This window comes from Phyllobates terribilis, unplaced genomic scaffold (genome assembly GCF_046119375.1).
Source record: "Phyllobates terribilis strain yellow unplaced genomic scaffold, ASM4611937v1 Scaffold_2__4_contigs__length_985480577, whole genome shotgun sequence".
Lineage (NCBI taxonomy): Eukaryota > Metazoa > Chordata > Amphibia > Anura > Dendrobatidae > Phyllobates > Phyllobates terribilis.
Genome location: NW_027362762.1, coordinates 940,754,462 through 940,782,034, shown reverse-complemented (window position 1 = coordinate 940,782,034; position 27,573 = coordinate 940,754,462). Strand labels below are relative to the sequence as shown.

The following is a 27,573-nucleotide window of genomic DNA, read 5'->3' as shown; positions in this document are numbered from 1 at the left end:
CAATCAACTTTTGGACCAAATCCTGACTGATAGCAGTCCATTCTTGCATAATCAATGCTTGCATTTTGCCAGAATTTGTTGGTTTTTGTTTGTCCACCCGTCTCTTGATGATTGACCACAAGTTCTCAATGGGATTAAGATCTGGGGAGTTTCCAGGCCATGGACCCAAAATCTCTATGTTTTGTTCCATGAGCCATTTAGTTATCACCTTTGCTTTATGGCAAGGTGCTCCATCATGCTGGAAAAGGCATTGTTGGGCGCCAAACTGCTCTTGGACGGTTGGGAGAAGTTGCTCTTGGAGGACATTCTGGTACCATTCTTTATTCATGGCTGTGTTTTTAGGCAAGACTGTGAGTGAGCCGATTCCCTTGGCTGAGAAGCAACCCCACACATGAATGGTTTCAGGATGCTTTACAGTTGGCATGAGACAAGACTGGTGGTAGCGCTCACCTCTTCTTCTCCGAATAAGCTGTTTTCCAGATGTCCCAAACAATCGAAAAGGGGATTCATCAGAGAAAATGACTTTGCCCCAGTCCTCAGCAGTCCACTCCCTGTACCTTTTGCAGAATATCAGTCGGTCCCTGATGTTTTTTCTGGAGAGAAGTGGCTTCTTTGCTGCCCTCCTTGAAACCAGCCCTTGCTCAAAGAGTCTCCGCCTCACAGTGCGTGCAGAAGCACTCACACCAGCCTGCTGCCATTCCTGAGCAAGCTCGGCACTGCTGGTAGTCCCATCCCGCAGCTGAAACAGTTTTAAGATACGGTCCTGGCGCTTGCTGGTCTTTCTTGGGCGCCCTGGAGCCTTTTTGACAACAATGGAAGCTCTCTCCTTGAAGTTCTTGATGATGCGATAGATTGTTGACTGAGGTGCAATCTTTGTAGCTGCGATACTCTTCCCTGTTAGGCCATTTTTGTGCAGTGCAATGATGGCTGCACGTGTTTCTTTAGAGATAACCATGGTTAACTGAAGAGAAACAATGATACCAAGAACCAGCCTCCTTTTAAAGTGTCCAGTGATGTCATTCTTACTTAATCATGGCTGATTGGTCGCCAGCCCTGTCCTCATCAACACCCACACCTGTGTTAATGGATCAATCACTAAAACGATGTTAGCTGCTCCTTTTAAGGCAGGACTGCAATGATGTTGAAATGTGTTTTGGGGGTTAAAGTTCATTTTCTGGGCAAATATTGACTTTGCAAGTACAGTAATTGCTGTTAAGCTGATCACTCTTTGACATTCCGGAGTATATGCAAATTGCCATTACAAAAAATGAAGTAGTAAACTTTGGAAAAATTACTATTTGTCTCATTCTCAATACTTTTGGCCATGACTGTACACAGTGACTGCACCAGCAGAATAATGAGTGCAGCTCTGGAGTATAATACAGGATGTAACTCAGGGTCAGTACTGGATAAGTAATGTAATGTATGTTCACAGTGACTGCACCCATAGGCCGATTATAATGAGGGCAATCTGGGCTACCGTCCGGGGCCCGAACCTCCAGGGGGCCCGGGGCTCCGGGGAGTCTATGGCCAGATTGCCCTCATTATATGTGCGGCGCCGCAGCACATACCGGCAGACAGTGGCGGGGGGGCCCCCGGACCGCTCCCCCAGCAGCGGCGCACGGCCGCTGCTTCTTCTTCGGACGGGCCAGCATTGCAGCAGTTAACTTCCCTGTGCTGGCCCGGCCACGTCACTGCTAGGAGACACGGCCCTGTGCGCGGCCGTGTCTCCTAGTTGTGACGTCACGCAGTGCGCACCCGGCCTGCAGTGCTGCACCGGAAAAGAGCAGGAGAACTGGAGCCGAGCCGGGGGATGGTGAATATGTGTGTGTGTGAGTGTGTGTGTGTATGTATGTGTGTGTGTGTGTGCAGGCAGATATCATTGTGTCATGTCTGTTTATATGTATTTTTGTGTTTCAAATGTGTTTATGCGTGTATGTATTTGTCTGTATATGTTTGTGTGTGTGCGTGACTGCGTGCGTGACTGCGTGCGGCATCCTGCTGAGCATAGATGGCGCCGTGCGGCCTCCTGCTGTTTCTGGGGGGGGCACCGTGCGGCCTCCCGCTGTGTATAGATGGCACCATGCGGCCTCCCGCTGTGTATAGATGGCGCCGTGCGGCCTCCCACTGTGTATAGATGGCGCCGTGCGGCCTCCCGCTGTGTATAGATGGCGCCGTGCGGCCTCCCGCTGTGTATAGATGGCGCCGTGCGGCCTCCCACTGTGTATAGATGGCATCGTGCGACCCCCTGCTGTGTAAAGATGGCATCGTGCGGCCTCCCGCTGTGTATAGATGGCACCGTGCGGCCCCTGCTGTGTATAGATGGCGCCGTGCAGCCTCCCGCTGTGTATAGATGGTGCCGTGTGGCCTCCCGCTGTGTATAGATGGCGCCGTGCGGCCTCATGCTGTGTGTAGATGGCGCCGTGTGGCCTCCTGCTGTGTGTAGATGGCGCCGTGCGGCCTCCCGCTGTGTATAGATGGTACCGTGCGGCCTCTCGCTGTGTATAGATGGCGCCGTGCGGCCTCCCGCTGTGTATAGATGGCACGGTGCAGCCTCCCGCTGTGTATAGATGGCGCCGTGCGGCCTCCCGCTGTGTATAGATGGCTACGTGCGGCCTCCCGCTGTGTATAGATGGCGCCGTGCGGCCTCCCGCTGTGTATAGATGGCGCCGTGCGGCCTCCCGCTGTGTATAGATGGCGCCGTGCAGCCTCCCGCTGTGTATAGATGGCGCCGTGCGACCTCCCGCTGTGTATAGATGGCGCCGTGTGGCCTCCCGCTGTGTATAGATGGCGCCGTGCGGCCTCATGCTGCGTGTAGATGGCGCCGTGCGGCCTCCTGCTGTGTGTAGATGTCGCCGTGCGGCCTCCCGCTGTGTATAGATGGCGCCGTGCGACCTCCCGCTGTGTATAGATGGCGCCGTGTGGCCTCCCGCTGTGTATAGATGGCGCCGTGCGGCCTCATGCTGCGTGTAGATGGCGCCGTGCAGCCTCCTGCTGTGTGTAGATGTCGCCGTGCGGCCTCCCGCTGTGTATAGATGGCGCCGTGCGGCCTCCCGCTGTGTATAGATGGCGCCGTGTGGCCTCCCGCTATGTATAGATGACGCCGTGTGGCCTCCTGCTGTGTATAGATGGCGCCTTGCGGCCTCCCGCTGTGTATAGCTGACTACGTGCGGCCTTGAGCTGTGTATAGATGGCGCCGTGCGGCCTCCCACTGTGTATAGATGGCACCATGCGGCCTCCTGCTGTGTATAGATGGCGCCGTGCGGCCTCCTGCTGTGTATAGATGGCGCCGTGCGGCCTCCTGCTGTGTATAGATGGCTCAGTGCGGCCTCCCGCTGTGTATAGATGGCTACATGCGGCCTCCCGCTGTGTATAGATGGCTATGTGCGGCCTCCTGCTGTTTATAGATGGCTACGGGCGGCCTCCCGCTGTGTATAGATGGCGCCATGCGGTCTCCCGCTGTGTATAGATGGCTACGTGAGGCCTCCTGCTGTGTATAGATGGCTACGTGCGGCCTCCTGCTGTGTATAGATGGCTACGTGCGGCCTCCTGCTATGTATGGGTGGCTACGTGCGGCCTCCTGCTGTGTATAGATGGCTACGTGTGCTCAGTATTGAGTCTTACAATTAATGTAAGGCTATGTGCCCACGATGCAGAAATGCTCCGGATTTTTTTTGAGCGTTTCTGCATCTCCCTGGCAGAAAAAACGCATGCGCCTTCTAAACTGCCCGGGGCCCTTGCTACTCTTAATCCACCCCTGACTGCACCAGCAGAAGAGTGATTGCAGCTCTGGAGTATAATACAGGATGTAACTCAGGATCAGTAATGTAATGTATGTACACAGTGACTGCACCAGCAGAATAGTGAGTGCAGCTCTGGAGTATAATACAGGATGTAACTTAGGATCAGTACAGGATCAGTAATGTAATGTATGTACACAGTGACTGCAGCAGGAGAATAGTGAGTGCAGCTCTGCAGTATAATACAGGATGTAACTCAGGATCAGTACAGGATAAGTACAGTAATGTAATGTATTCATTTATTAGAACAAGAAGCACATTCACATTGCAAAAACCTTGTAAAAAAGGATAAAAAGCTAAACAAGGAACATGGCAAAAACACGCATTTTGCCATTATTTACAAGCAGAAAACGCACCAAAAAATTTACATTATGCTTTTATAGCCCACATTAAACATTTGCGGGAAACAAACTCAAGGTGCACTCTAATTAAAAATAATGTGAAGCCTGTTGCAAGTGGATTTGAATTGTTGTTTTATGTGGATTCTGAAGCAGCAACAAAAAACTCCCTTTGCTGCCCGCTCTTGCACCCCTGGTTGCCAATAGAGATGAAGGAGAGCAATATAGATGGGATAACCCGGCGGGTGACTTGATGGGATTCCCCAGGGAGACCCAAAAGGAGGCCGCGCGCAGAGAGGAACACTGCAGGCAGGAACTCCTCCAGCTAGAGGCGGAGCGGCGGACCCGGCGGGTGCGCTGGAGGAAGATGGAGGCCCGCAATATGGAGGAGAAAACCGGGGCCCGCAAAGCAAAGCCGGCCACACCCCATCCACGAATAGAGGGAATCGTGGTCAAGTTCGACCTGGATGGAGGATGGGGCTTTATCCGGGAGCCCCAACTTGGCACGGACCTCTTCGTAAATCGGCGAGACGTGGAGTCCCAATTACAGCAGGGACATCCGGCCCGGGATTTATACCCTGGTGACAAGGTCACCTACACCAGGCACAGAGGAGAGCGGTGCTGGTACGCTCTCCATGTTCACAGGGTGGTGGAAGAGGAGAGTGTACCCTTGCCATCCGAAGAAGATGACCAGGCTGGGCCATCTAGTGGTGGGTCAATGTACCCCCGGAGGGGGCCCCACTACTACAACTGCTTAGTTAAAAATAAAGAGACTGTATATAGTTACCCAGAAGGGTAAAGCAAGAATGCTGCGTGTTTGAAAAGTTTGGTTTATTTGCCTAGTGTACCCGGTTAAGGCACAAAGAACTGTTAGGCTGCGGACTGTGAGCAGCCAAAAACTTTTAATTGTAAATAGTTTGCACTTCTTAAAGTGCTTCTTATTGGTTTTATATAGAAAGACCACTGAACAAAAACGCGTTTGGCGTGGCCGAAGACGTGGTCCAACAGCTGGATCACCTATGCCCTGCAGCCACGCACAGGGCCTACGTTGAGGGTTTTCGGACGGGTCCCTCAAATTGCACCTTCTCCAGTAAGATGGACACCCAGCTATAGATTTCACTGTAGCTTATTGAAAAACGTTTGATATGGAAAAATGTTTTAATTGATGTGAAGAAAGTTTTATTGAAGAAAGTTTTATAATGTCTTGATAAAGAAACCTGTAACGTTTAAGAAAATGTGCCTCCCATAAATGGAAGAAAAGTTTTGATAATTCTTATATGTGAATGCATTCTAAAATTTTTGTATGTCTAAAATATATTGTTTTTACTCTGTTCCAGCCCGCGGACATGCTGTGTTTTACCAAGGGGGTATGTGGCGCCCCTGCGGGTTCAGTCGCCACAGAGGTATTGCATCTAACCCAGAAGTGTGGTATCCCACATACTCCATACTCCATATAGCCGCATACCACAGGTGGCGTCACGAACATTATATATAAAACTGTAATTCCCCTTCTTCATTCCCCTTTTATTGACCACCCTGGGTCACGGACTGGGTCACCGCCACTGTGACATCCCCCAGCATCGACCGGCCCGGATATTGAGTACCCCACGACCCAGGGGGCGCGTCATCAGCACCGAGAAACATGTCAGAAACCAAGTAGGGGTGTAGCTATCACTGACAGGGGGAGTGACCGGATCCGTGGAGGAGCGCTATTTTCAACTGTAGGTGAGTCCTCTCTTGCACCTCCAGTTGTAACCTATAATGGGGCAGAGAGTCACTGGCTCTTTGCTCCATACTTACTCTATTGCTGCAGGCCTACCAGAGACCCCCAGCACTAGAGCACATCGATGTCACTTTGCAGGCAGCACACTGATGGTCACTTCATTTCACCACCTATCCCGGGAGATGGATGAACACTGAGCACCTCACCAAAGGAGCCGGGGAAGGTGAGAGATGCAGATGAGGAGCACTGTGTTGGCAGACTGCGGCGGCATAATGGACGCAATACTTCCAGATGGGGACACAACGGGGACAGTATTAATATATTGGGACAACGTGGAGAGACATTATTACTACATGGGAACCACATAGGAGATATTAATTATTTATGAGGATCAAAATTACAGCATGGGGGTCACATGGGAGGACATTATTATTGTTTGGGCCGGGTGTCACATAAGAAGACATTATACTGATTGCAGGTCACATTGGAAGACATTGTTATTGTGTGGGGGTCATATAGTGGGACACTATGCATTATAAGCCAGAATGGGGGACATTATACTGTATGGCTGTCACATCAGGAAACATTATAGTATGTGGGCCACAGAGGTGGACATTTCTGCTGTGAGGGGGTCACATAGGGGGACATTATATTGTATGAGAGCCTCAGAAGGTTACATTATACTGTATTGGTCCAGAATAATGCACATTATATTACATGGAGACCACAATGGGGGATATTTTACTGTATGGGGCCACATAGGAGGACGTTTTTATTATATGGGGACACAAAGGGAAATATTATTACTATATTGGGGCCACAAAGAAAAACATTACATCTGTAGGGGGCATAATAGGTGGATGATAGTACTGTATGGGAGCCAGGGTGGGGGTAATTCTGCTGTATTTGGACACAAAGGGGCTAGAAGCATTACTACTACATGGGGACACATAGGGGAACATAACTATTATATTGTATTTTACTTTTTGGGATACTGTTACTGTGGGACAAGAGGGAGGTGCTGTTACTATAGAAGTGGGGGGAAAGTAGGGAGAATGCTCTAGAGGTGATCAGCCATAAATAATGGTGTTTTACATTTTGCAGAGATCAGTCATGGCTGGAACAAGTCAGAGCGGTGTGCGTCAGAAGAATAAGAAAAGAGGAAATTAATTACTTCAATTGGTAATATATGGTCATGGTATTGCGGTATTATTTGTCTGTTGTATGTGGCATTATTGTCATGTTGGTTGTTATATTCAGACACTATGTGGTGGCAATATTTGGTCATTGTGTGGCGGTATTATTTTGCCCTTCGGTAGTAGTGTTATTGGTACTGTATATGGGCTTGGTATAGTGGACTTTGCTCAGTAATAGTATAGCGATAATATTTATTTTTTGGTAACTTTATGATGGTATTATCTACAATTATTACTAACTAAATTATTTTATCGCTTTTTTTTAATTGTTTTTCTGTCACATTTATATCTTGTATCTCCATTATTTTTTAACTGGGCAACATGCTGGTGATAGTGGGGGCCATGGTCCAAATTTTTACCTGGGGCCTATAGGACCTAAAATCAAGCCAACGTCAGAGTCATTAACAAACAGGACAGCGTTACAAGATATTCTATGATACACAGTGAGGTGGTGATGGCGGAGTCCCCTTTAGATAGACCTCTAGACTGTCGTTATATTGGAGTGGCCAAAAATCATATTTCTTTTATGCAGACGTGGTCCAGGATGGCTCAGCTGTAGATGTAGTGTGCCCAGGTTTGGGGCCTCCATTAAATATATTTTACCCTATTAATAAATAATAATATGCACCCAATGGAGTATCCCATAATTTTCTTAAGTTGGAGGCTCCTGGATGTATAGCATAGGTCTATAATTTGATGAGTAGTATGGTCGCTGACATGGGTCCTTCTGAGATCATGGATTTTAGTCCAATTAGATACACCAGTGGGCTAGTCCCAGGCTAGTCATTCAAGAACTACAAGTGTGTGAGAAGGACCACCGTAGGATCTCTGACAGGCAATTTGGACCCTGAACTTTGACACAATGTCCCTCTTACCCCACAATACTGCTCCTCATTGAAGATCTGGGGAGGCAGAGGGATCCCATTTTTGGGTTTCTTCTCTCCCGGCACGTTCTCCCTCATCCATTGCCGATTGTCATCGTTACATGCGATATCTTTCTCTTCAAAGTCGATTCTGTTCGCCTCCAGAAATCCGACCACTTCTTGCTGTTTCTTCTTGATCTGTATTTAGGAGAACAGATTGAATTATTGTGATGTCCTACAAAAATGCCCAAAATACCAGCTAATTAAACAGATTTTGGGAAAAGGGATAAAACAAGTGGACTGAATATTCCCAGTATGGGTAAAAAAAAAAATTCTTAACTAAATTGGTTACTATAAGACTAGGGCCACCCGAATAAAAGAGCTTGTTACTTCTTTTATCCACTTCACAGTTTTGGAACTTTGAAGGTGTTAAAATAAGTAATAAAAGTCTGAACATGTGCACAGCAGGGTTGTTTTTACATTGCTGTGCACTATGTTCATTTTTAGCTGCAGAGTAAAATACAGAGAAAAGCTAAAAGCTACCACAAAAAAAGGACAGCAAAGCCCATAGGGAAGTCGCTTGAGGAAAAAGACTATTGGCTTTTTCTTAAAGTGGCCTCGACTAGAAAAACTTAACGGCTCTGCCAGCGTAATAGAGATGTGTGCATACACTCTTAAAGAAGAAATCTTTTACAGAATTCTTCAAAAACTTTTCAAAACTGCTTCAAGAAACGCTTCAGGAGTTTTTCTTCTTTTCCTGAGGGTATGCGCACACAACATCTTTGAAACGCTGAGATTTTCAAGCAGAAAACGCATCAGGAAACGCTGGCGTTTTTTTTCCCTGAAGCGTCTTTTATGCCATTTTTTTCAGCCTGAGCATTTTTTTCTGTTCTGCATTTTTTTCTACAAGTTTTTCTCATGGTTTTTGTGATGTTTTCCGATAATTTTTTCACTCCATTGAATAATGAAAAAACCTTTAGTGTTTTTTTTTTAACACAAATGATGGCTAAACTCTGCTAAAGACGGCCAGGCATCTTGCAGGTGTCTTTTGAGCTTTCCCACTAGCTTGTATTGTATAGTACTGAGCATCCTCTGGGCAAAACACCTGAAGTATGGACGTGTCACATCTTTTAACCGCTCGGCGTTTTTAGAAACCTGAAAGAGGTTCAAAAGCCTAAACATAAGAACAGCGAGTGGTTTTTACATAGAAATGAAAATGTTTATTCTTTTGAGTGTTTTCTGATTTGTTTTTCAGGCAGTTTATGTCTGAAAAAGACATTGTCTGCACATACCCTTAGGCTACGTTCCCACAATGAGTCTTTGGTGAGTTTTTGACGCTGCATATTTTTCCTGCGTCAAAAACGCAGCGTCTTAGGCTATGTTCTCATTTTGAGCTTTTGGTGAGTTTTTCATGTTGCAAATTTTCTGCACCAAACACACTCAAAAATGCAATGAAAGAAACGCAAGTAAGCTAATTAACATAATAGGTGCAAATCTGAAAAACTGCCACCTCAAAAGCTCACCAAATACTCATCATGGGAACGTAGCCTAAGGTTATGTTCCTACAATGAGCTTTTGATGAGTTTTTGATGTTGCAGATTTTCTGCACCCATTAAGTAAAACAGGTTATTTGCATTTTTTTTTTTGTAAATCTGCAACATCAAAAGCTCACCAAATACTCGTCCTGGGAACGTAGGCTTGAAAGGTTAAAGAGTTTTGGAAATGTTTTTTTTCCTAAAGCGCTTTTTGCAGCCTTTTGATTGGATAGTGCATAGTTTGGAGAGATTTGCTTCAGGATCTGATTCAAAAAGATGTCACACACTTTCCTTTTTCCACCAGGCATTTTTCAAAAACTCTTCAGGGTAAAGAAGGTAAAAAAAAACCTAACATGAACAGTAAAATGTATTTCCCATAGTTAAATTAATATAACATAGTCCAATTAATGGGAAGGGTTTACCAAGAGTTTTTAAAGCAGTTTTTGAGTAGGATTTTGAAGAGGATCTGCTTAAAAAAAAACATGTGGTACACGTGTTTCTATTATACTTTTCCTCGGATTGTCCCACTCCTGGTTTTTGCAGGCTGGCTCCATAGAAGAATCCGCCTGAAAAAGACGTTGTGTGCACATACTCTACCAAAACTTTCCAAAACCGCTTTAGGAAAATAAAAAAACTCCCCATCGAAGGAGTGTTACCTGAAGCAGATTCCATTTGAAAAACCCGTAGCTTTTGACCACCTCAAAAAACTCATTGTGAACATAGCCTTACTGTATGCAGAGGCGTTACATGTCTCGATTAGTTCCCCAGGTATACAGGGCTGAAGATACAGGGCTTGTCTCAGATGCCCCACAGATTGCCAGTACTTCTTGTGCCGGCCAGAGTCTGACATGGGCCCCTCCGCGACACGTCAAGTTACAGGGGTATAAGTATAGTAGTGCACAGGTAGCCCCCTAGGTCCTGGTAGATGAAGGGCCCAAATGTTCTTAGGAAGACCCCAGAATGATACCTGGCACATGGCAAGTGGGGTCTGTAAGAATTTTTGCACTGCAGTCCAAGATGTGATGTGATGGTGAAGTGATGTAATATGTGACATCATCATCCTGTAAAACAATATAGACCCAACTATAGAAGAAGCAGCAACAATGTGCCAACAGCTAGCCCTTCTGAGCCTCTCCTGTAAATGCACACTTCGCTGGGCTGAGCAAGAACTAACTACACCTCTGTCCCCTCCTGACACCTCTAAAAGAATTGGCCATCTTAAAATTCAGCAGCCAATCTTTTTTTTTTTGGAGATTTGAGACACCCCCATACATATTAGATGGACAGCTGCTTCATATGTTCACAAGGGCAACCATAGTTGACAACATTTTTGGGTACAATCAACCTCGCTCCTTGTGGGAATGTCACAACCTAGAAACGCCCCAGCCGGCCCCAGAGTTCCCACTTTGGGCCGGTTTACATTATTCTGTGACCTTTTTGGCCCAAGATTCCTTGGAAATCTACAGTATGTATAAGAATGGGGAAAGATAACTCAATATGGGTGCAAAATGACTAATATTATTTGCAGGGACCTGTACTGAGGGTCGCTAAAGCAAATGGGGTGTCCATGTTCCTTTAGCTTCACTTGTCGAGAGTCAGTGGGCAGATTGGTCTCCAAATTAAAGCTGATCGCAGCCAATAGTAAGAGGGGTTGGCTTCACACCAAAAAACTATATTGGCATACAGTATATATAGATGTACGGAGATACTAGTTTATTTTGGTTGTGCAATCCCGACATCTCGAGGCCAAAAGGAAACCCTTTTAACTTCTGTTTGTAATTTTTTTAGACGATATGACATTACATCGGCACAGCGTGAGGTTGCGCCTTAGGGGTAGTTTCCCTGGGTGCATAATTGCTAGGGGGCATGTTTAGTGTTGAAAATCTGGGGCAATGCTTAGGCCCCAGATTTTTAGTTTGAGCGTAACTTTTATCTGTATCGGTGTCAACATGGCCTCCATACAGTTGGATCTAGTGGTGGAGCAAGGAGCCGGGGCGGATATAACATTGGTGCAACCACTGGCCCAAGAGGTGAGGGGGCCCCATTCCACCTCCAAAACATATGGAATTGTGCCTTCTAAAAGCTATTGGACTGGAAAGGGCCCATATACTGTTCTTACACAGGGGCCCTTTTCTTTCACTGTCCGCCAGTGCAGGGAGCTCTGGACCTGCCCCATCGCCTGTCCTCCGCTCTGTTTGAAGACCCCTCCACTCGGATTAGAAAATATGAATTTTATTTTTAGGTGGAATTATTATTTTTCGAGGGGGCACTCAGGGAGCATGATAACCTTTTTAAGGGGGAAATGATACTTTCTAAAAGGGGCATTATTTGTTTTAAGAGGGCATTGCTTGTTTGAGGGGTTCTCATAGTGCATGAATTGTTTTAGGGGGGCATCATTACTGGGTTAGTGGGCAAAATACTTGCCTTGCAACCAAGTGCTGTGGACGTTATGCCAAGGCTCATTTTTTCATAAAAATAAAGCGCATGAAACTAACAAAGTAGGAGAGAGAGCGCAGGATTATGTCCAACTTATTCGGCCACTTTAATAGCAGAAGGGGGTAACTTTCTAGGATCCATATTTTTTTGATCTTAAAAGATGTATAGAAAAAAGTTTTACATTAATTAATTTTATTTTTTCTTTATTACAAGGTGTCTGGAAGTTTCCAAGCATTACTTCAATATCTCCGTCAGCTCCACCACGAGAACTGTCTTTGAGTAGTTGAAACATACAAGGATCAAATTCATCAGAGATCAGCTGTCAAGCAGGGATATATAAGGAAACAGCGGCCCTTCCCCCACGTGGCCGCCGCTCTCACTCTCCCATGTTCTCTCGCTTTTTTTCCTTTTACAACTCCAGAGTTTTCTGCACATTTTACAGTGAATATTCCATCATTAAAAAAAAAAGTACACCCAATCTATTGTATATAGAGACACATTATCCTATCATCCAGCACTCAGGGCGAACATGATCCCCCTATGGATTAAATTACACACAAGAGCAACTCGATCTGCAAACTCAAGTGACCAGAAGGCCAAATTTCTGCAATGTACAGTAATTATTATTACATGTGTTTTTGGCGTTTTGAATTATTTTTATTATTTATATAATAAATACTATATATTTCTTTATTTCTTTTTACTGGAGTGGTGTAAACTTTTTTTTTTATATTTTTTACATATTTTTTTTTTTTAGTTAAATATTAAAAAAATCAATTAAAACTAATAGCCCTGAATGGGATTTTTTTTTTTTTAAGATTATTGTCTTATACAGACATTAATATAATAAAATATGCTAATTTCCAATAATGAAATAATAGTAATTCTCGATAAAAATATATATATATATTTTGCTTTATGAACTTAAAAATTAACTCTATTTACTTTTATTCTTGAAAAAAAGGCAAAAAAAATAATTTAGATTAATATTGCAAAAAAAAAAAATTATCCCTATCTGCTTTTTAACTTTTCATTTTCTTTTTGCTTTTAAGCTTTTTCTCACTTCATTTATTTTCTGTTAATATTATTATTATTTTACTATTGTTTTTTGTTCTTTTCTATATTTATTTCTATTTTTTTTTAATATATACTTTAGATTTTTTTTTTAATTTTATCTTTTCTATAGATTTGTATACTTATTGTATATCTTTTTGAATTTCGTTACTATAACTTTGTATATTTATTGCATCTTTTTGATGTTTTTGTATTTTATTACTATATCTTTTACACAGTATTGTATATTTTTTATATAGTTTTGCATTCTTTTTACTATTACTCTTATATATTTTTTTATAGAGTTTTTGTATATTTATTGTGATGTTTTACATTTTTGTGTTTTTTTACTGTATCTTTTATACAGTTTTGTGTATCTATTTTATCTTTTATATATTATTGCATCTGTTACTAAGTATTTTTTATATTTTTCGTGCAATCTCTTTTATACTTTTTGTGCTGTATATTGTGCATAGTTACAACTTTTTTAAACTAAACCTGTACGTAAAAAAAAAATATATATATATATTTGTATATATAATAACAATGGTGACGGCACTTACCGCAGTGGATCCAGCTACGGTGGCGACAAATACCTTGATGACCATTTTGTCTGGAGATTTCCGAGGACCCTGTTAATACGTAACAAGGATCCCAAGTGTCTTTCACAGCCAGAATCCCAGGGCAGTGTGTGTAAACCTAACCCTCTCCAGCCTGTACACATTGCAACCTGATCATTGGCTCAGGGATATTTTGGGAGCGATTGGTTCTCGCAGGGCATCTGTTGTGTGGGCAGTCTAGCAACTACATCTAAGCACGTTAGGTTGGCCGCCGTCCCTAGAAGGTAAGGTAAGACAATACACCAATCAGGAGGTTCTTGAATCCTGCAATTGATTTATGATGCCCTGATATTTGTAAGTGAATTAAAAGAAGAAAAAAAAATAGGAATTTGCAAGAAGTGGAAAATTCATTAACCCTTGAGAAGTCAGCTGCTGCTGATCCTGGAGTAGCTGAAGTGTTTGAGCCATCACAGCACAGTGTATCCCCCCATAAAGACATTTACAAAGCCAAAGACCCTTCCCAGTCTCAGGTGCAAAGCCCAATAATGTCTAAAGCCAAAGTTCCAGAAATTTTCGATGCAGAATGTCCCCCAAAGTGATTTTCAGTTAAAATTCCCTCAATGACTTAATGGATGTCACAGTACAGAGATAATAAGTAAGGTGATGTCACAGTACAGAGATAATAAGTAAGGTGATGTCACAGTACAGAGATAATACACACAGTGATGTCACAGTACAAGGATAATAAATACAGTGATGTCACAGTACAGAGATAATACACACAGTGATGTCACAGTACAGAGATAATATACACAGTGATGTCACAGTACAGGAAAATACACACAGTGATGTCACAGTACAGGGATAATACACACAGTGATGTCAGAGCACAGAGATAATACAAACAGTAATGTCATAGCACTAGGATAATACACACAGTGATGTCACAGTACAGAGATAATAAACGCAGTGATGTCACAGTACAGAGATAATACACAGTGATATCACAGTACAGGGATAATACACACAGTGATGTCACAGTACAGAGATAATAAACGCAGTGATGTCACAGTACAGAGATAATACACACAGTGATATCACAGTACAGGGATAATAAACACAGTGATGTCACAGTACAGAGATAATACATCCAGTGATGTCACAGTACAGAGATAATACACATAGTGATGTCACAGTACAGAGATAATACATACAGTGATGTCACAGTGCAGAGATAATACACACAGTGATGTCACAGTACAGGGATAATAAACACAGTGATGTCACAGTACAGGGATAATACACACAGTGATGTCACAGTACAGGGATAAAAAACAGCGATGTCAAAGTACAGGGATAATAAACACAGTGATGTCACAGTAAAGAGATAATAGACACAGCGATGTCACAGTACAGGGATAATACACACAGTGATGTCATAGCACAGGGATAATAAACACAACGATGTCACAGTGCAGGGATAATACACACAGTGATGTCACAGTACAGGGATAATACACACAGTGATGTCATAGCACAGGGATAATAAAAACAGTGATGTCACAGTACAGAGATAATAAACACAGTGATGTCACCCTACAGGGATAATAAACACAGTGATGTCACAGTACAGAGATAACACAAACAGTGATGTCACAGTACAGAGATAAAAGACACAGTGATGTCACAGTACAGAGATAATAAACACAGTGGTGTCACAGTACAGAGATAATAGACACAGTAATGTCACAGTAGAGAGATAATAAACACAGTGATGTCACAGTACAGAGATAATAAACACAGTGATGTCACAGCACAGAGATAATAAATACAGTGATGTCACAGTACAGAGATAATACACACAGTGTTGTCATAGCACAGGGATAATAAACACAGTGATGTCACAGTACAGGGATAATACACACAGTGATGTCACAGTCCAGGATTAATAAACACAGTGATGTGACAATACAGACATAATACATACAGTGATGTGACAGTACAGAGATGATACACACATTGATGTCACAGTACAGAGATAATACACACAGTGATGTCACAGTACAGGGATAATAAACACATTGATGTCACAGTACAGAGATAATAAACACAGTGATGTCACAGTACAGGGATAATAAACACAGTGATGTCACAATACTGAGATAATACACACATTGATGTCACACTACAGAGATAATAAACACTGTGATGTCACAGTACAGAGATAATACACACAGTGATGTCACAATACAGAGACAATACACACAGTGATGTCACAGTACAGAGAAAATACATCCAGTGATGTCACAGTACAGAGATAATACGCATAGTGATGTCACAGTACAGAGATAATAAACACAGTGATGTCACAGTACAGGGGTAATACACCCAATGATGTCACAGTACAGAGATAATACACACAGTTATGTCACAGTACAGATATAATACACACAGTGATGTCACAGTACAGAGTTAATAAACACTGTGATGTCACAGTACAGAGATAATAAACTCAGTGATGTCACAGTACAGGGATAATACACCCAATGATGTCACAGTACAGAGATAATACACAGTTATGTCACAGTACAGAGATAATACACAGAGTGATTGTCAGGGACGGCACCGGAAGGATCACACAATATCCCACCGCTGCCACCAATTTTTCAGGGACGGCACCGGCAGGATCACACAATATCCCACCGCTGCCACCAATTTGTCAAGGAATCCTTCCACACACAGAGGGAGACGACACCGGGGAGATCACACAATATCTCACCGTGCCGTCACGCTGTCCATATTTCGTCCGGAGTCGCGAGCACGCGATCCAGACTGCTCTCTACGTAGGTATCGGTAAGCGACCAGTGAGCATATGGCGCAACACCCTGGGTTCCACAGCCTGGAATCCGTGTTTAATACCCTCCGTACAGTCACTGTCAGCTTCACGATAGCCCAATTATTAATACTCTCTGCCACCACCGGCCGAGTTTGAAATATAATACAGGCCTGGCCGGACGCCTGCGTTTTGGTAGCGTATATGGCTTCGGGGGAGGAAACGATTACAGAACAAAAGAAACAGAACTATTAAATTTTATATTTAATCCAAAAGGGAGGCAGTGTTTAGGAAAAATATATACAAGGATGTTACAAAGGGGACATTAAAATACATAGGCAGTTACATGAAATAAACAGGGTAAAAGGAAGACAACTTACTCTATACGATTGTGGAGACGATTCAATATAGGTGGAGGAGGGGCTCTCTGGTTGGAATATGCTGTTATTGAACAGGACCTGTTGCTTATAATTCTTATTCCCCCCTGGCAATGAGTGCTCCTGTATTCTCCATGGGTTCTCTTATACCTAAGGGGAGATCTGGCCACCCGCCCCTTGTGGTGACATCATGTGGGCCGGTCTCCAGCCTGTACATTTTTATTAAAAACGCTAACTTCTGCGATAACTCATCGCTCGTTGATCGCTGAAGCGTGCAAACTACGCCATTTTTTTCCTTATGAATTTATCTTTATTTAGATATCACACATCACATAACTGCAGTCTGCCATTCTGGTGTTTTTGCGCTGCAGCTCCCTGATTTTGGTTGCAGCCCTGGAAAACTACCTACATATTCCTGGGCTGATTTGGTCACTACCCATTTGGGTCTCGTTATTGCCGGACGTATGGAACTCATAATATTTCATATCTAATATCGGAGTCAGTGCGTCTAGAAATTTCCTTTGAGGCTCGGGAAGCCGCTTCAACAGTTACACGCAAATTAGTGCAAGCCTGCGTTTTAATTACCTACTGCGTCTCTCAGAGACAAGATTCTTGTTTCCTAACGAAGTTATAACACTCCTTGGCTGGCCGTGTTTGCATAAACTATTTACCATGCGTGTGCTAATCGGGGCTTTTGTGCTGAGCAGAAGGGGAATAAGGGAGGGGGGTGAGCATCTATGTCTGGTAGATATGGTAGAACATTTTCCTGATATTAATATTTTCCTGACATCTCCCCCTCTTTGAGGTGGCATAAGGGGTGATTTACAGATCGCCCCTTTAGCCCACCTCCTGGCCCACCCTTCCTGCTGATCCGACAAGCCGCAGATCCACTTGCCCACCAACCTGAGGGTCCAGCTTTCCGATCACCCTGACCGGTTTGGGATCCATTTTCCCCACACCTCTGACAGGCTATGGGTACCTTCCTGCTTAACTCCTGACAGACAGGGGGACACACCTTCCTCCTACCCTGCCTGGTTAAGCGGCGTACCTTTTTACCTGTCATCATCTTTACCTTGAGAGCTGTGCTCTCTAGGGGGGAGCTATGACCGGCCATGTCACAGTCCGTCGTGACACTGGTCGTCGGCACGGGACCACTTTCCCTATGATCCCCGTGTTTCCCCCCGTCCTTCCACATCACCTATGGTGCCGTGCTTAGCATGGGGCAGCTACCGTTGACCATGTCACCATCTGGTGTGACACTGGTCACCTGCATGGGACGACCTGCTTCCTGGTGTCCATGCCTGCTCCCCTTGCCCCTAGCACTTATACTGGCTCGCTTTAGGGGATCCTCAGCAGCATCACCCCGCGAGGTGAGGTGGCTGAGTTCACCTTTACCACAACACACACTTTTCTTATACATGACATTGACATCTTTGACAGTGGCATTACATGACATATCAGATCTGGGAGGGTTGTCAGGGATGTATTGAGCAACCAACCGTCCAAGATCAGTTCCCAATAGCACATTAGTGGGGAGATTCTCCGACACCCCCACTTCCCTTAATCCCCTCCCCGCACCCCAGTCCAGGAAAACTCAGGCCATCGGTATGAGACGGCGAACACCCCCAAACCCGGTGACAGTCAGGGTCTTCCCAGGAATGAGTTCCTCTGGTAACACAAACTCAGGGCGGATCAGGGTGCGTTCGGCGCCAGTGTCCTTAAGGCCGTGACAGTGTTGCCCACGGTAACGGGTTGTAAGTTCTCCTGGGCCTGACCAACCGCCCCACCCACAAAAAGAATGGCTGCAGTAGGCCCTGGGGCCTCAGGTGTGGGGTCCATCTTCTGCCTCTCCGGGCAGACAAGGCTGATGTGACCCGTTTGGTCACAAGTATAACACCTACGGGAGTCAAATGCGGGCCGTGTTAGAACTCTCCTGTTAGTTTTTTTTCTATTTTGCTGGTCACATGACCTTTTTTGCCTATTTAATCCTGCTCCGCCCTTCTTGCCTTGCTGGACTTCATTGTAAATTCTACTCTTAAGCTAGCCAGGTGCTTTGTTACCTTTCTCAGTCAGTTTAGCTAGGTCTTTTGACCTCTATGTTCTATGTTGTTTGTTTGTCTTTTACTGCTACAATTTCTGCTAGGAGGTGTCCATCTTTCTCCCAGTCCCTAGTTCTTGCAGGGATCCCTCCCTCACATCTATAGGTCTTCGTTCAGACTAGCTGAGGACTTTAGCGGGTCTGATCGCAGGATCAGGTTCCCCGTTACATCGTAGGGATCTAGCTTAGTTCTATTGTAGGGACAGATCTCCTGTCTTTCCTTAGTGCTTGTAGCAGATCATAACAGTAAGTCCAGCCCAAAAAATTTCTCTAAGGAAAGACCTCCAGTTTCCATCATGGTGTCGGTTCAGGATTTGGCTCAACGCCTGCAGGGACTCTCTCTGGAGGTGGCCAAGCTCCAACAACTCGTGAGTAGCTGCTCTGGAGCGCATTTTATGGAGCCAAAGGTACGTTTGCCTGATTTATTTTTTGGTGAACAACTGGAGTTTTATTCCTTTGAAAATGCTTGTTTATTGTATTTTCGTTTGAGACCCAGATCCTCTGGTGATGAATCACAGTGCATAGGGTTCATAATGTCACTTGGTTCCCTTCATCAAACTACCTTGCGCTAAGACACTCGCTAAGGCCTTTGTCAAGGAGATTGTCAGACTCCATGGTCTTCCTACTGACATTGTTTCTGATAGGGGACCTCAGTTCGTGGCTCGTTTTTGGCGTGCCTTTTGTGACAGGTTGGGGGTTCATTTGTCATTTTCATCTGGATATCATCCTGAGTCTAATGGCCAGACAGAAAGGAAGAACCAGGATGTTGAGCAGTTCTTGCGTTGTTTTGAGGCAGACAATCAAGAAGGTTGGTCTGAGTTTCTGCCGCTTGCTGAATTTGCCCTTAACAACCATACATCCTCTTCTGCTGGGTGTTCGCCTTTTTTTTGTTGTTCTGGGAGACATCCGTCTTTTGGGTCATTCTCCAAATTGGTATCGGCTGTGCCTGAGGAGGAGAGTTTTTCCGGTGATTTGGAAAGAGTTTGGACGGATGTGCATGGTAATCTTCAGGAGGCTAACAAAAAATCTAAGAGGTACTTTGACAGGAAATGTCAAGAGGTTTTGTTTACGGTTGGTGACATGGTTTGGTTGTCCTCTAAGAATCTGCGGTTGAGGATTCCTTCTAAAAAATTGGGTCCCAAGTTTGTAGGTCCCTTTAAGGTGCTTCAGGTGGTTAACCAATCTGCGGTTAGGTTGGAGGTTCCCACCTCCTGGAAGATTAATCCGGTGTTTCATGTTTCCCTATTGAAAAAAGCTGATGTATCAGATAGAGACGCCACTGCCACTGTTCCTCCGGTGGTGGAGGACGGGGAATATGAAATTTCCCGCATCCTTAATTCTAGACGGTATAGAGGGAGTTTGCAGTATCTCGTCGCTTGGAAGGGTTTCGGTCCCGAGGATAATGTAGCACCCTGAGGATTCGGCTGCTACAGGGGTATTGCACCTCAACCCAGAGGTGTGATATTCCACTCCCGGGTAAGGATGGAGTGTGGAACTGAGCTCGGTAGGCTGCATGCACTACATACATCCCATTTCCGAGGAACAGGCCGACGGTACTCCCACTTAGAAATGTGCAGGTACGACCGAGTCTGTTCCTGGCTGGAGTGGGAGGGGGGTGGTACATCCCAAGTAGTGTAGGGGCAGATAGGGGGAGCAGCCTGGGTAAAGATAGGAGCTCATTGGGTGCTGGTCACCTGAGCTCACACATAGAGGGTGTATATAAGGTGGGCACCATCAAAGAACAGGGTCAGTCTGTCAGAGTGGAGTCAGTCTGTCAGAGTAAGAAGCAGAGGAGCAGAGCAGCCCCAGAGAGAGAGAGAGGAGAAAGCAAGAGAGACCCAGAGGGGGAAACAGAAGAGAGGACTCTGAGACCCCAAATCCAATCCACGGGTGAAGAGTCGGCATCAGGGTACCGGAACCCAAGCTGGTGGGGGCAAAAACACACCCCAGCCAGAGACCGGAGGCCGTGGGCAGCGTCTGCCACGGCCACCCACCACATCCACCCCGAAGGCATACCACGTGGAGGGTCAGGGAACCCAAGGCCAAGGGTCTCCCAACAGAAGGCCCGAGGGAGCTGGACCTGGGTGGATCACTAGTGGGGACGGCCAGAGAAAGGACAGAAGGAGAGCTCAGGGTCACGCTCCGGACTCGCTTGGGGGTTGGCTGGATCCAGGACCTGGTGGATGCAGCACGGCTCGGGAGGTCACTTGAAGCTGGAGTGACCGGAACATCAGCAGTGAGTAAATACCCTTAACTGCATAACCCGACTCTGTCTTCCTTTAACATCTATGCTGCACCACCACAACCCCCATTCTCTGCACCTGACCCCCTGAGGCTATACCCCACCCGTTGGGGGTTATACCATCAAAAGCTGCACCTACACCATCAGCCTCAGCGGACCCTGCTGCAGCGGCGGCCATAGTGACCGCAATACAACGGGTGGCGTAGTCGACATTAAGAACTTATTAACATCTGTAGGACTGCCACATACAACTGAGTTTGACACCCTGGGCACGGACCGGGTCACAGCCACTCGGAAGACTACAACTCCCATCTGATCCGGCTCCGGATATTCCCCCTAAAGAATATGGCTCAGGGGGCGCGTCAACTTTGGCGTAGTCGGCAGGATTACGTGCCCGCAACAACCGGGTAATGCGTGCCTGAAGAAAAGAATGAGTTTACCTCAAAAAGAAGTCTCCTGCCGGTTCCGGAGGGTCCCCGCCATCGGACCCCATCACCAGTCGATTCCAGCCGGTTGTCCGCCATTAACAGCGTTTTCCCGCCATCTGCAGAGTTTCCCGCCACTGGGAAGCGATTCCCGCCATTTCCAAAGGTTTCCCGCCTTGGAAGAGCGGACGCCATTATGGGCGTGCCAGAGGGTGGCGAGAGGCCACCTCCCATCGTGGGCCAGGACCGAAAATGGCGCCAAAAGTGGAAACCGCCCCCACCAACAGAGACTGTGATGCTAGAGGTGTCTGTCAGCGTGAAAGAACAGCCCCTGGAGCTGACAGTCACCAAGTGGCCCCGGGACCGCCCTCGAGGTGGGAGGAGACGAAAGGAGAGAACAAAGATGGGTGCCGCCTGGAGCAGTCTAGAGCGAGCGCACCCGGAGGCAAGAAGCCTGGAGAAGAGTATCGGAGGAGCTTACCCGGAGATGGCGAGAAAGCAGAGCAGCACCGGCCCGCTGGCCAGGAGCCTGCTGGAGACGACTGTAGGAGAGCAGAGCAGCACCGACCCGTTGGTCAGGAGCCTGCTAGAAACAACGACCCCACTAGGCCTAGTGGAGGTCCTAGCACAGCTCCCCCGAGACCGGGAGTGTGCACAGACCGCTCTGGAGGGCCTCGCAAGGAGGATGGCCCGGGTGCAGCGAGAGACGTTGGCGGAGTGGAGCCGTGAGATGGCCCAGCAGACCGAGACCTGTCAGCGGAGCACGCCACCCGAGACGAGGAGACAGACCGCCTCTGAGGATGGCGCGGGAGGACTGAAGGCCGGAGACGGCGCCGAGAAGGGAGCCGAACGAGTGGAGGCAGGTAAAGGGGACGTCTATACCCCAGACCGGGAAACCGCGTACCTGCCCCAGCTCCCCGTCGCAGAGCCCGAAGTCTATCCTGCCGTGCCCGTCGCTGCAACGTCACCGCCGCAGACTAGGCCTCAAACGGGAGCCGCGACCCCTGTGACGTCACACGCCTCGACCCCGAGCGTGACCAAGCAGGAAGTACCACCAGCCTGGTCGCAAGGCCTAGTACCCCCGGGCGCCGCAATACCAACAGCGCCCCCTACCTCCGCGGAGCCCCCGGCCTGGTCGCAGGGCCAAGTAGCCCAGGGCGCCGCCGTCCTTACGGTGCCCTTTACCTTCCAGATACCCCAGGCCTGGCCGCAAGGCCCGGGCAACCCGGGCGCCACCACCACCGCGCCCATAAGACCAAGAGTGCCGCATCTGGGAGAGGACCTGTACGCCCAGCATACGTGCCCGGATGGGCAGCCATTTATATGGCCACCGGAGTTTCACCATCCCCGACTCCGGAGAGAGAGACCCCTGGATGAACCCCTGATCCCGGCTCCAAAGCCCGTAAAGAGGATCTCGCCCCCGCTAGCGGAAGCACAGTTTGAGTGGGACCCCACCGGAGAAGATCTTATGGGGTTCACTCAAGAGACTCGGGCAGCTGCAGCGGAGCGTGCTGAGTGCTGCCGCCAACAGCTCGAGGACTTCGAGAGGGAGCGGAGAGAGAGGCGGGTCCGGGAACAGCTAGCTCAAGTAAAGAGCGCGGAGCAGAAGAGCCGGGCCAGGAGAGACCCCCGTGCAGCGCATAGTCCCCGCACCACCGGGACTGTGATAAAGTTTAACCTGCAGCATGGGTGGGGCTTCATCCGAGACCACCACACCCTAGGCGACGTCTTCGTAACCAGGAGAGACGTTGAGTCCCACCTACCGGAGGGACACAGAGGTCGTGACCTTTACATCGGGGACGAGGTCACCTTCACCCGGCACAAGTGTGCCAAAGGTCCCTACGCCCTCCATGTGCATCGCCTGACGGAGGAAGAGCTGCGGTGTGAGGAGGAAGAGCAAGAGGACCCGGACGGGTCTGAAGCCAAAGGTAACCATAAAGCAAGAGCAGGAGGACGCCGTCGCTAAGGACAGCGAAGAAGAAGCTGTATATAGTTGCCCGTCGGGGCACCGTAAACTGAAACCGTGAACTGAAACTGAAACTGAAACTGAAACTGTTGCTGTTGCTAATATAGTCCCCGTTGGGACCAGCATGTGTGAACTGTTACCCGTATTTCCCTTAATCCCCTGGCCGAGGACTGAGAGCGGCCATATCCTTGTATATAGTTGCGCGTCCTAAAGCGCCCCCTACCGGTTTTATAGGAAAACCAGTTTTCCAGAGAGACTGTCGCACTTTACCCGGTCACACGTTGCACAGTGACCGGAGGAGGAGCCAGAGGCGACGAGAATGTTTTATATTGATATATATATATATAATGTTTTATATGTTTTATATGTTTATGCAAAAATTTGTATGTTTTTGGTGTTATGTCTTACAGCCCGAGGACGTGCTGTGATTTACCAGGGGGGAATGTAGCACCCTGAGGATTCGGCTGCTACAGGGGTATTGCACCTCAACCCAGAGGTGTGATATTCCACTCCCGGGTAAGGATGGAGTGTGGAACTGAGCTCGGTAGGCTGCATGCACTACATACATCCCATTTCCGAGGAACAGGCCGACGGTACTCCCACTTAGAAATGTGCAGGTACGACCGAGTCTGTTCCTGGCTGGAGTGGGAGGGGGGTGGTACATCCCAAGTAGTGTAGGGGCAGATAGGGGGAGCAGCCTGGGTAAAGATAGGAGCTCATTGGGTGCTGGTCACCTGAGCTCACACATAGAGGGTGTATATAAGGTGGGCACCATCAAAGAACAGGGTCAGTCTGTCAGAGTGGAGTCAGTCTGTCAGAGTAAGAAGCAGAGGAGCAGAGCAGCCCCAGAGAGAGAGAGAGGAGAAAGCAAGAGAGACCCAGAGGGGGAAACAGAAGAGAGGACTCTGAGACCCCAAATCCAATCCACGGGTGAAGAGTCGGCATCAGGGTACCGGAACCCAAGCTGGTGGGGGCAAAAACACACCCCAGCCAGAGACCGGAGGCCGTGGGCAGCATCTGCCACGGCCACCCACCACATCCACCCCGAAGGCATACCACGTGGAGGGTCAGGGAACCCAAGGCCAAGGGTCTCCCAACAGAAGGCCCGAGGGAGCTGGACCTGGGTGGATCACTAGTGGGGACGGCCAGAGAAAGGACAGAAGGAGAGCTCAGGGTCACGCTCCGGACTCGCTTGGGGGTTGGCTGGATCCAGGACCTGGTGGATGCAGCACGGCTCGGGAGGTCACTTGAAGCTGGAGTGACCGGAACATCAGCAGTGAGTAAATACCCTTAACTGCATAACCCGACTCTGTCTTCCTTTAACATCTATGCTGCACCACCACAACCCCCATTCTCTGCACCTGACCCCCTGAGGCTATACCCCACCCGTTGGGGGTTATACCATCAAAAGCTGCACCTACACCATCAGCCTCAGCGGACCCTGCTGCAGCGGCGGCCATAGTGACCGCAATACAACGGGTGGCGTAGTCGACATTAAGAACTTATTAACATCTGTAGGACTGCCACATACAACTGAGTTTGACACCCTGGGCACGGACCGGGTCACAGCCACTCGGAAGACTACAACTCCCATCTGATCCGGCTCCGGATATTCCCCCTAAAGAATATGGCCCAGGGGGCGCGTCAATAACTCTTGGGTGAGGGCGGATGATGTTTCTGCTTCCAGATTTGTCAGAGCGTTTCACAAGAGGTTTCCTGACAAGCCTGGGCCTAGGGGATTCGGAGGATCCTCATAGAAGAGGGGGTACTGTTAGAACTCTCCTGTTAGGTTTTTTCTATTTTGCTGGTCACATGACCTTTTTTGCCTATTTAATCCTGCTCCACCCTTCTGGCCTTGCTGAACTTCATTGTAAATTCTACTCTTAAGCTAGCCAGGTGCTTTGTTACCTTTCTCAGTCAGTTTAGCTAGGTCTTTTGACCTCTATGTTCTATGTTGTTTGTTTGTCTTTTACTGCTACAATTTCTGCTAGGAGGTGTCCATCTTTCTCCCAGTCCCTAGTTCTTGCAGGGATCCCTCCCTCACATCTATAGGTCTTCGTTCAGACTAGCTGAGGACTTTAGCGGGTCTGATCGCAGGATCAGGTTCCCCGTTACATCGTAGGGATCTAGCTTAGTTCTATTGTAGGGACAGATCTCCTGTCTTTCCTTAGTGCTTGTAGCAGATCATAATAGGCCGGGTGCTAAAAGATGGGGCAGGACCCACTGAGGGCCGGCTGGCTGGAACACTGGGGGTGGTCGTCGGCTTACCCCCTTTCCAGCTGGCAGTGGCTGACTTCCGCACCTCTGGTGTGCGGTTGGCCTCATAGGTATCCGCGATCTGGGCTGCTTTGGCGGCTTCCCTCGGCTCCCGGTCAAGCACAAACTGTCTAACTTCCACTGGGCAAAGATGAAGAAACTGGTCCTTCACCATCAGATCCTTCAGGTCCTCGAAGGTGGTGACTGACAGTCCTCGGATCCACTGCTCAAAGTTGGTTCTGAGCCCGTCTACCACATCGCTGTAGGTGTCATGTGGTCCACGTTGGAGGGCTCTGAACTTTTTCCGGTAAACCTCCGGAGTCAGCTGGTACGTTTTTATCAGGGCCTGCTTGACGGCTTCATAGTCTCCATCTTGTTCTCGAGGGAGGGAAGCGCACACCTCCAAGGCTTTTCCTCGGAGCCCTGGAGTTAAATATCTTGCCCACTGGTCCGTGGACAGCTGGTACTGCCTGCAGGCCTTTTCAAAGCCTCGCAGAAATGTGTCCAAGTCCCCATCCTTTTCCATCACAGGGAAGTGCTCAGGATGGGGTTTAAAGCAGTTGGTGCTGTTGGACTCACGGGTCTGCGTCGAGGATGACTCCATCGGGATCCGGGCTAGCTCCAGCTGGTGTTGTCGGTCAGCTTGGGCCTGGCGCTCAGCAGCCTCTCGGTCAGCTTGTCGCTCAGCTCTCTCAGCCTCTCGGTCCTGGAACATCACGATCGTCTGCATCGAGCTGCTCCAAGGCCATCTGCAGGTGGGGGTCCACACTACCCTGGTTGCGGGTATGGCTGGCAATCACAGGTGGGACCTTGCAACAGTTCCGCAATCATTTGGGCCTTGTTTTTGCCCGTGGGGTCAATCTGCCTCAGCTCACAGAGGGCGATGATAGTGGTCTCCACCTGCTGGTGATACCAGTTCTCTCCACGTGTAGCCATTATTGCCAAACAAAAGATAGGATAGAAAAACAAGAGAAGGGAGGGGATGCAACTGCTACACGTACAGTAATGTCCCAGATAAAAAAAATATTAAAACACTGAGTCTGATTTCTTAAAACTCTGCACAGAATTCTCGCAAGAACCGTGCAAGTTTTCAGTGACAGGAATGATTGCTCAATTCAGCCACTGATGTTATGTAATATCCCACTGCATGCCACCAATTTGTCAGGTACGGCACCGGCAGGATCACACAATATCCCAACGCTGCCACCAATTTGTCAGGGATGGCACCGGCAGGATCACACAATATCCCACCGCTGCCACCAATTTGTCAGGGAATGCTTCCACACACAGAGGGAGACGACACCGGGGAGATCACACAATATCTCACCGTGCCGTCACGCTGTCCGTATTTCGTCCGGAGTCGCGAGTACGCGATCCAGACTACTCTCTACATAGGTATCGGTAAGCGACCAGTGAGCGTATGGCGCAACATCCTGGGATCCACAGCCTGGTATCCGTGTTTAACGCCCTCCGTACGGTCACTGTCAGCTTCACAATAGCCAAATTATTAATACTCTCTGCCACCACTGGCCGAGTTTGAAATATAATACAGGCCTGGCCGGACGCCTGCGTTTTGGTAGCGTATATGGCTTCGGGGGAGGGAACAATTACAGAACAAAAGAAACAGAGCTATTAAATTTTATATTTAATCCAAAAGGGAGGCAGTGTTTAGGAAAAATATAAACAAGGATGTTACAAAGGGGACATTAAAATACATAGGCAGTTACATAAAATAAACAGGGTAAAAGGAAGACAACTTACTCTATACGATCGTGGAGACGATTCAATATAGGTGGAGGAGGGGCTCTCTGGTTGGAATATGCTGTTATTGAACAGGACCCGTTGCTTATAATTCTTATTCCCCCCTGGCAA

General features: G+C 47.4%; 1 protein-coding gene across 1 annotated transcript in view; it reads right to left on the bottom strand.

Annotated features, from left to right (window-relative positions):
• Positions 1–13,680, bottom strand: part of SH3BGR (SH3 domain binding glutamate rich protein) — a 55,069-nt gene extending 41,389 nt beyond the window's left edge. Inside the window, exons 1-2 of the mRNA XM_073668429.1 lie at positions 13,508–13,680; positions 7,933–8,118 (exon numbers count right to left, since the gene is read on the bottom strand). Coding sequence (XP_073524530.1) covers positions 7,933–8,118; positions 13,508–13,552 — 231 coding nt within the window. The 5' untranslated portion in view covers positions 13,553–13,680. The remainder of the gene's footprint in view (positions 1–7,932; positions 8,119–13,507) is intronic.
• Positions 13,681–27,573: the final 13,893 nt, after the last annotated feature.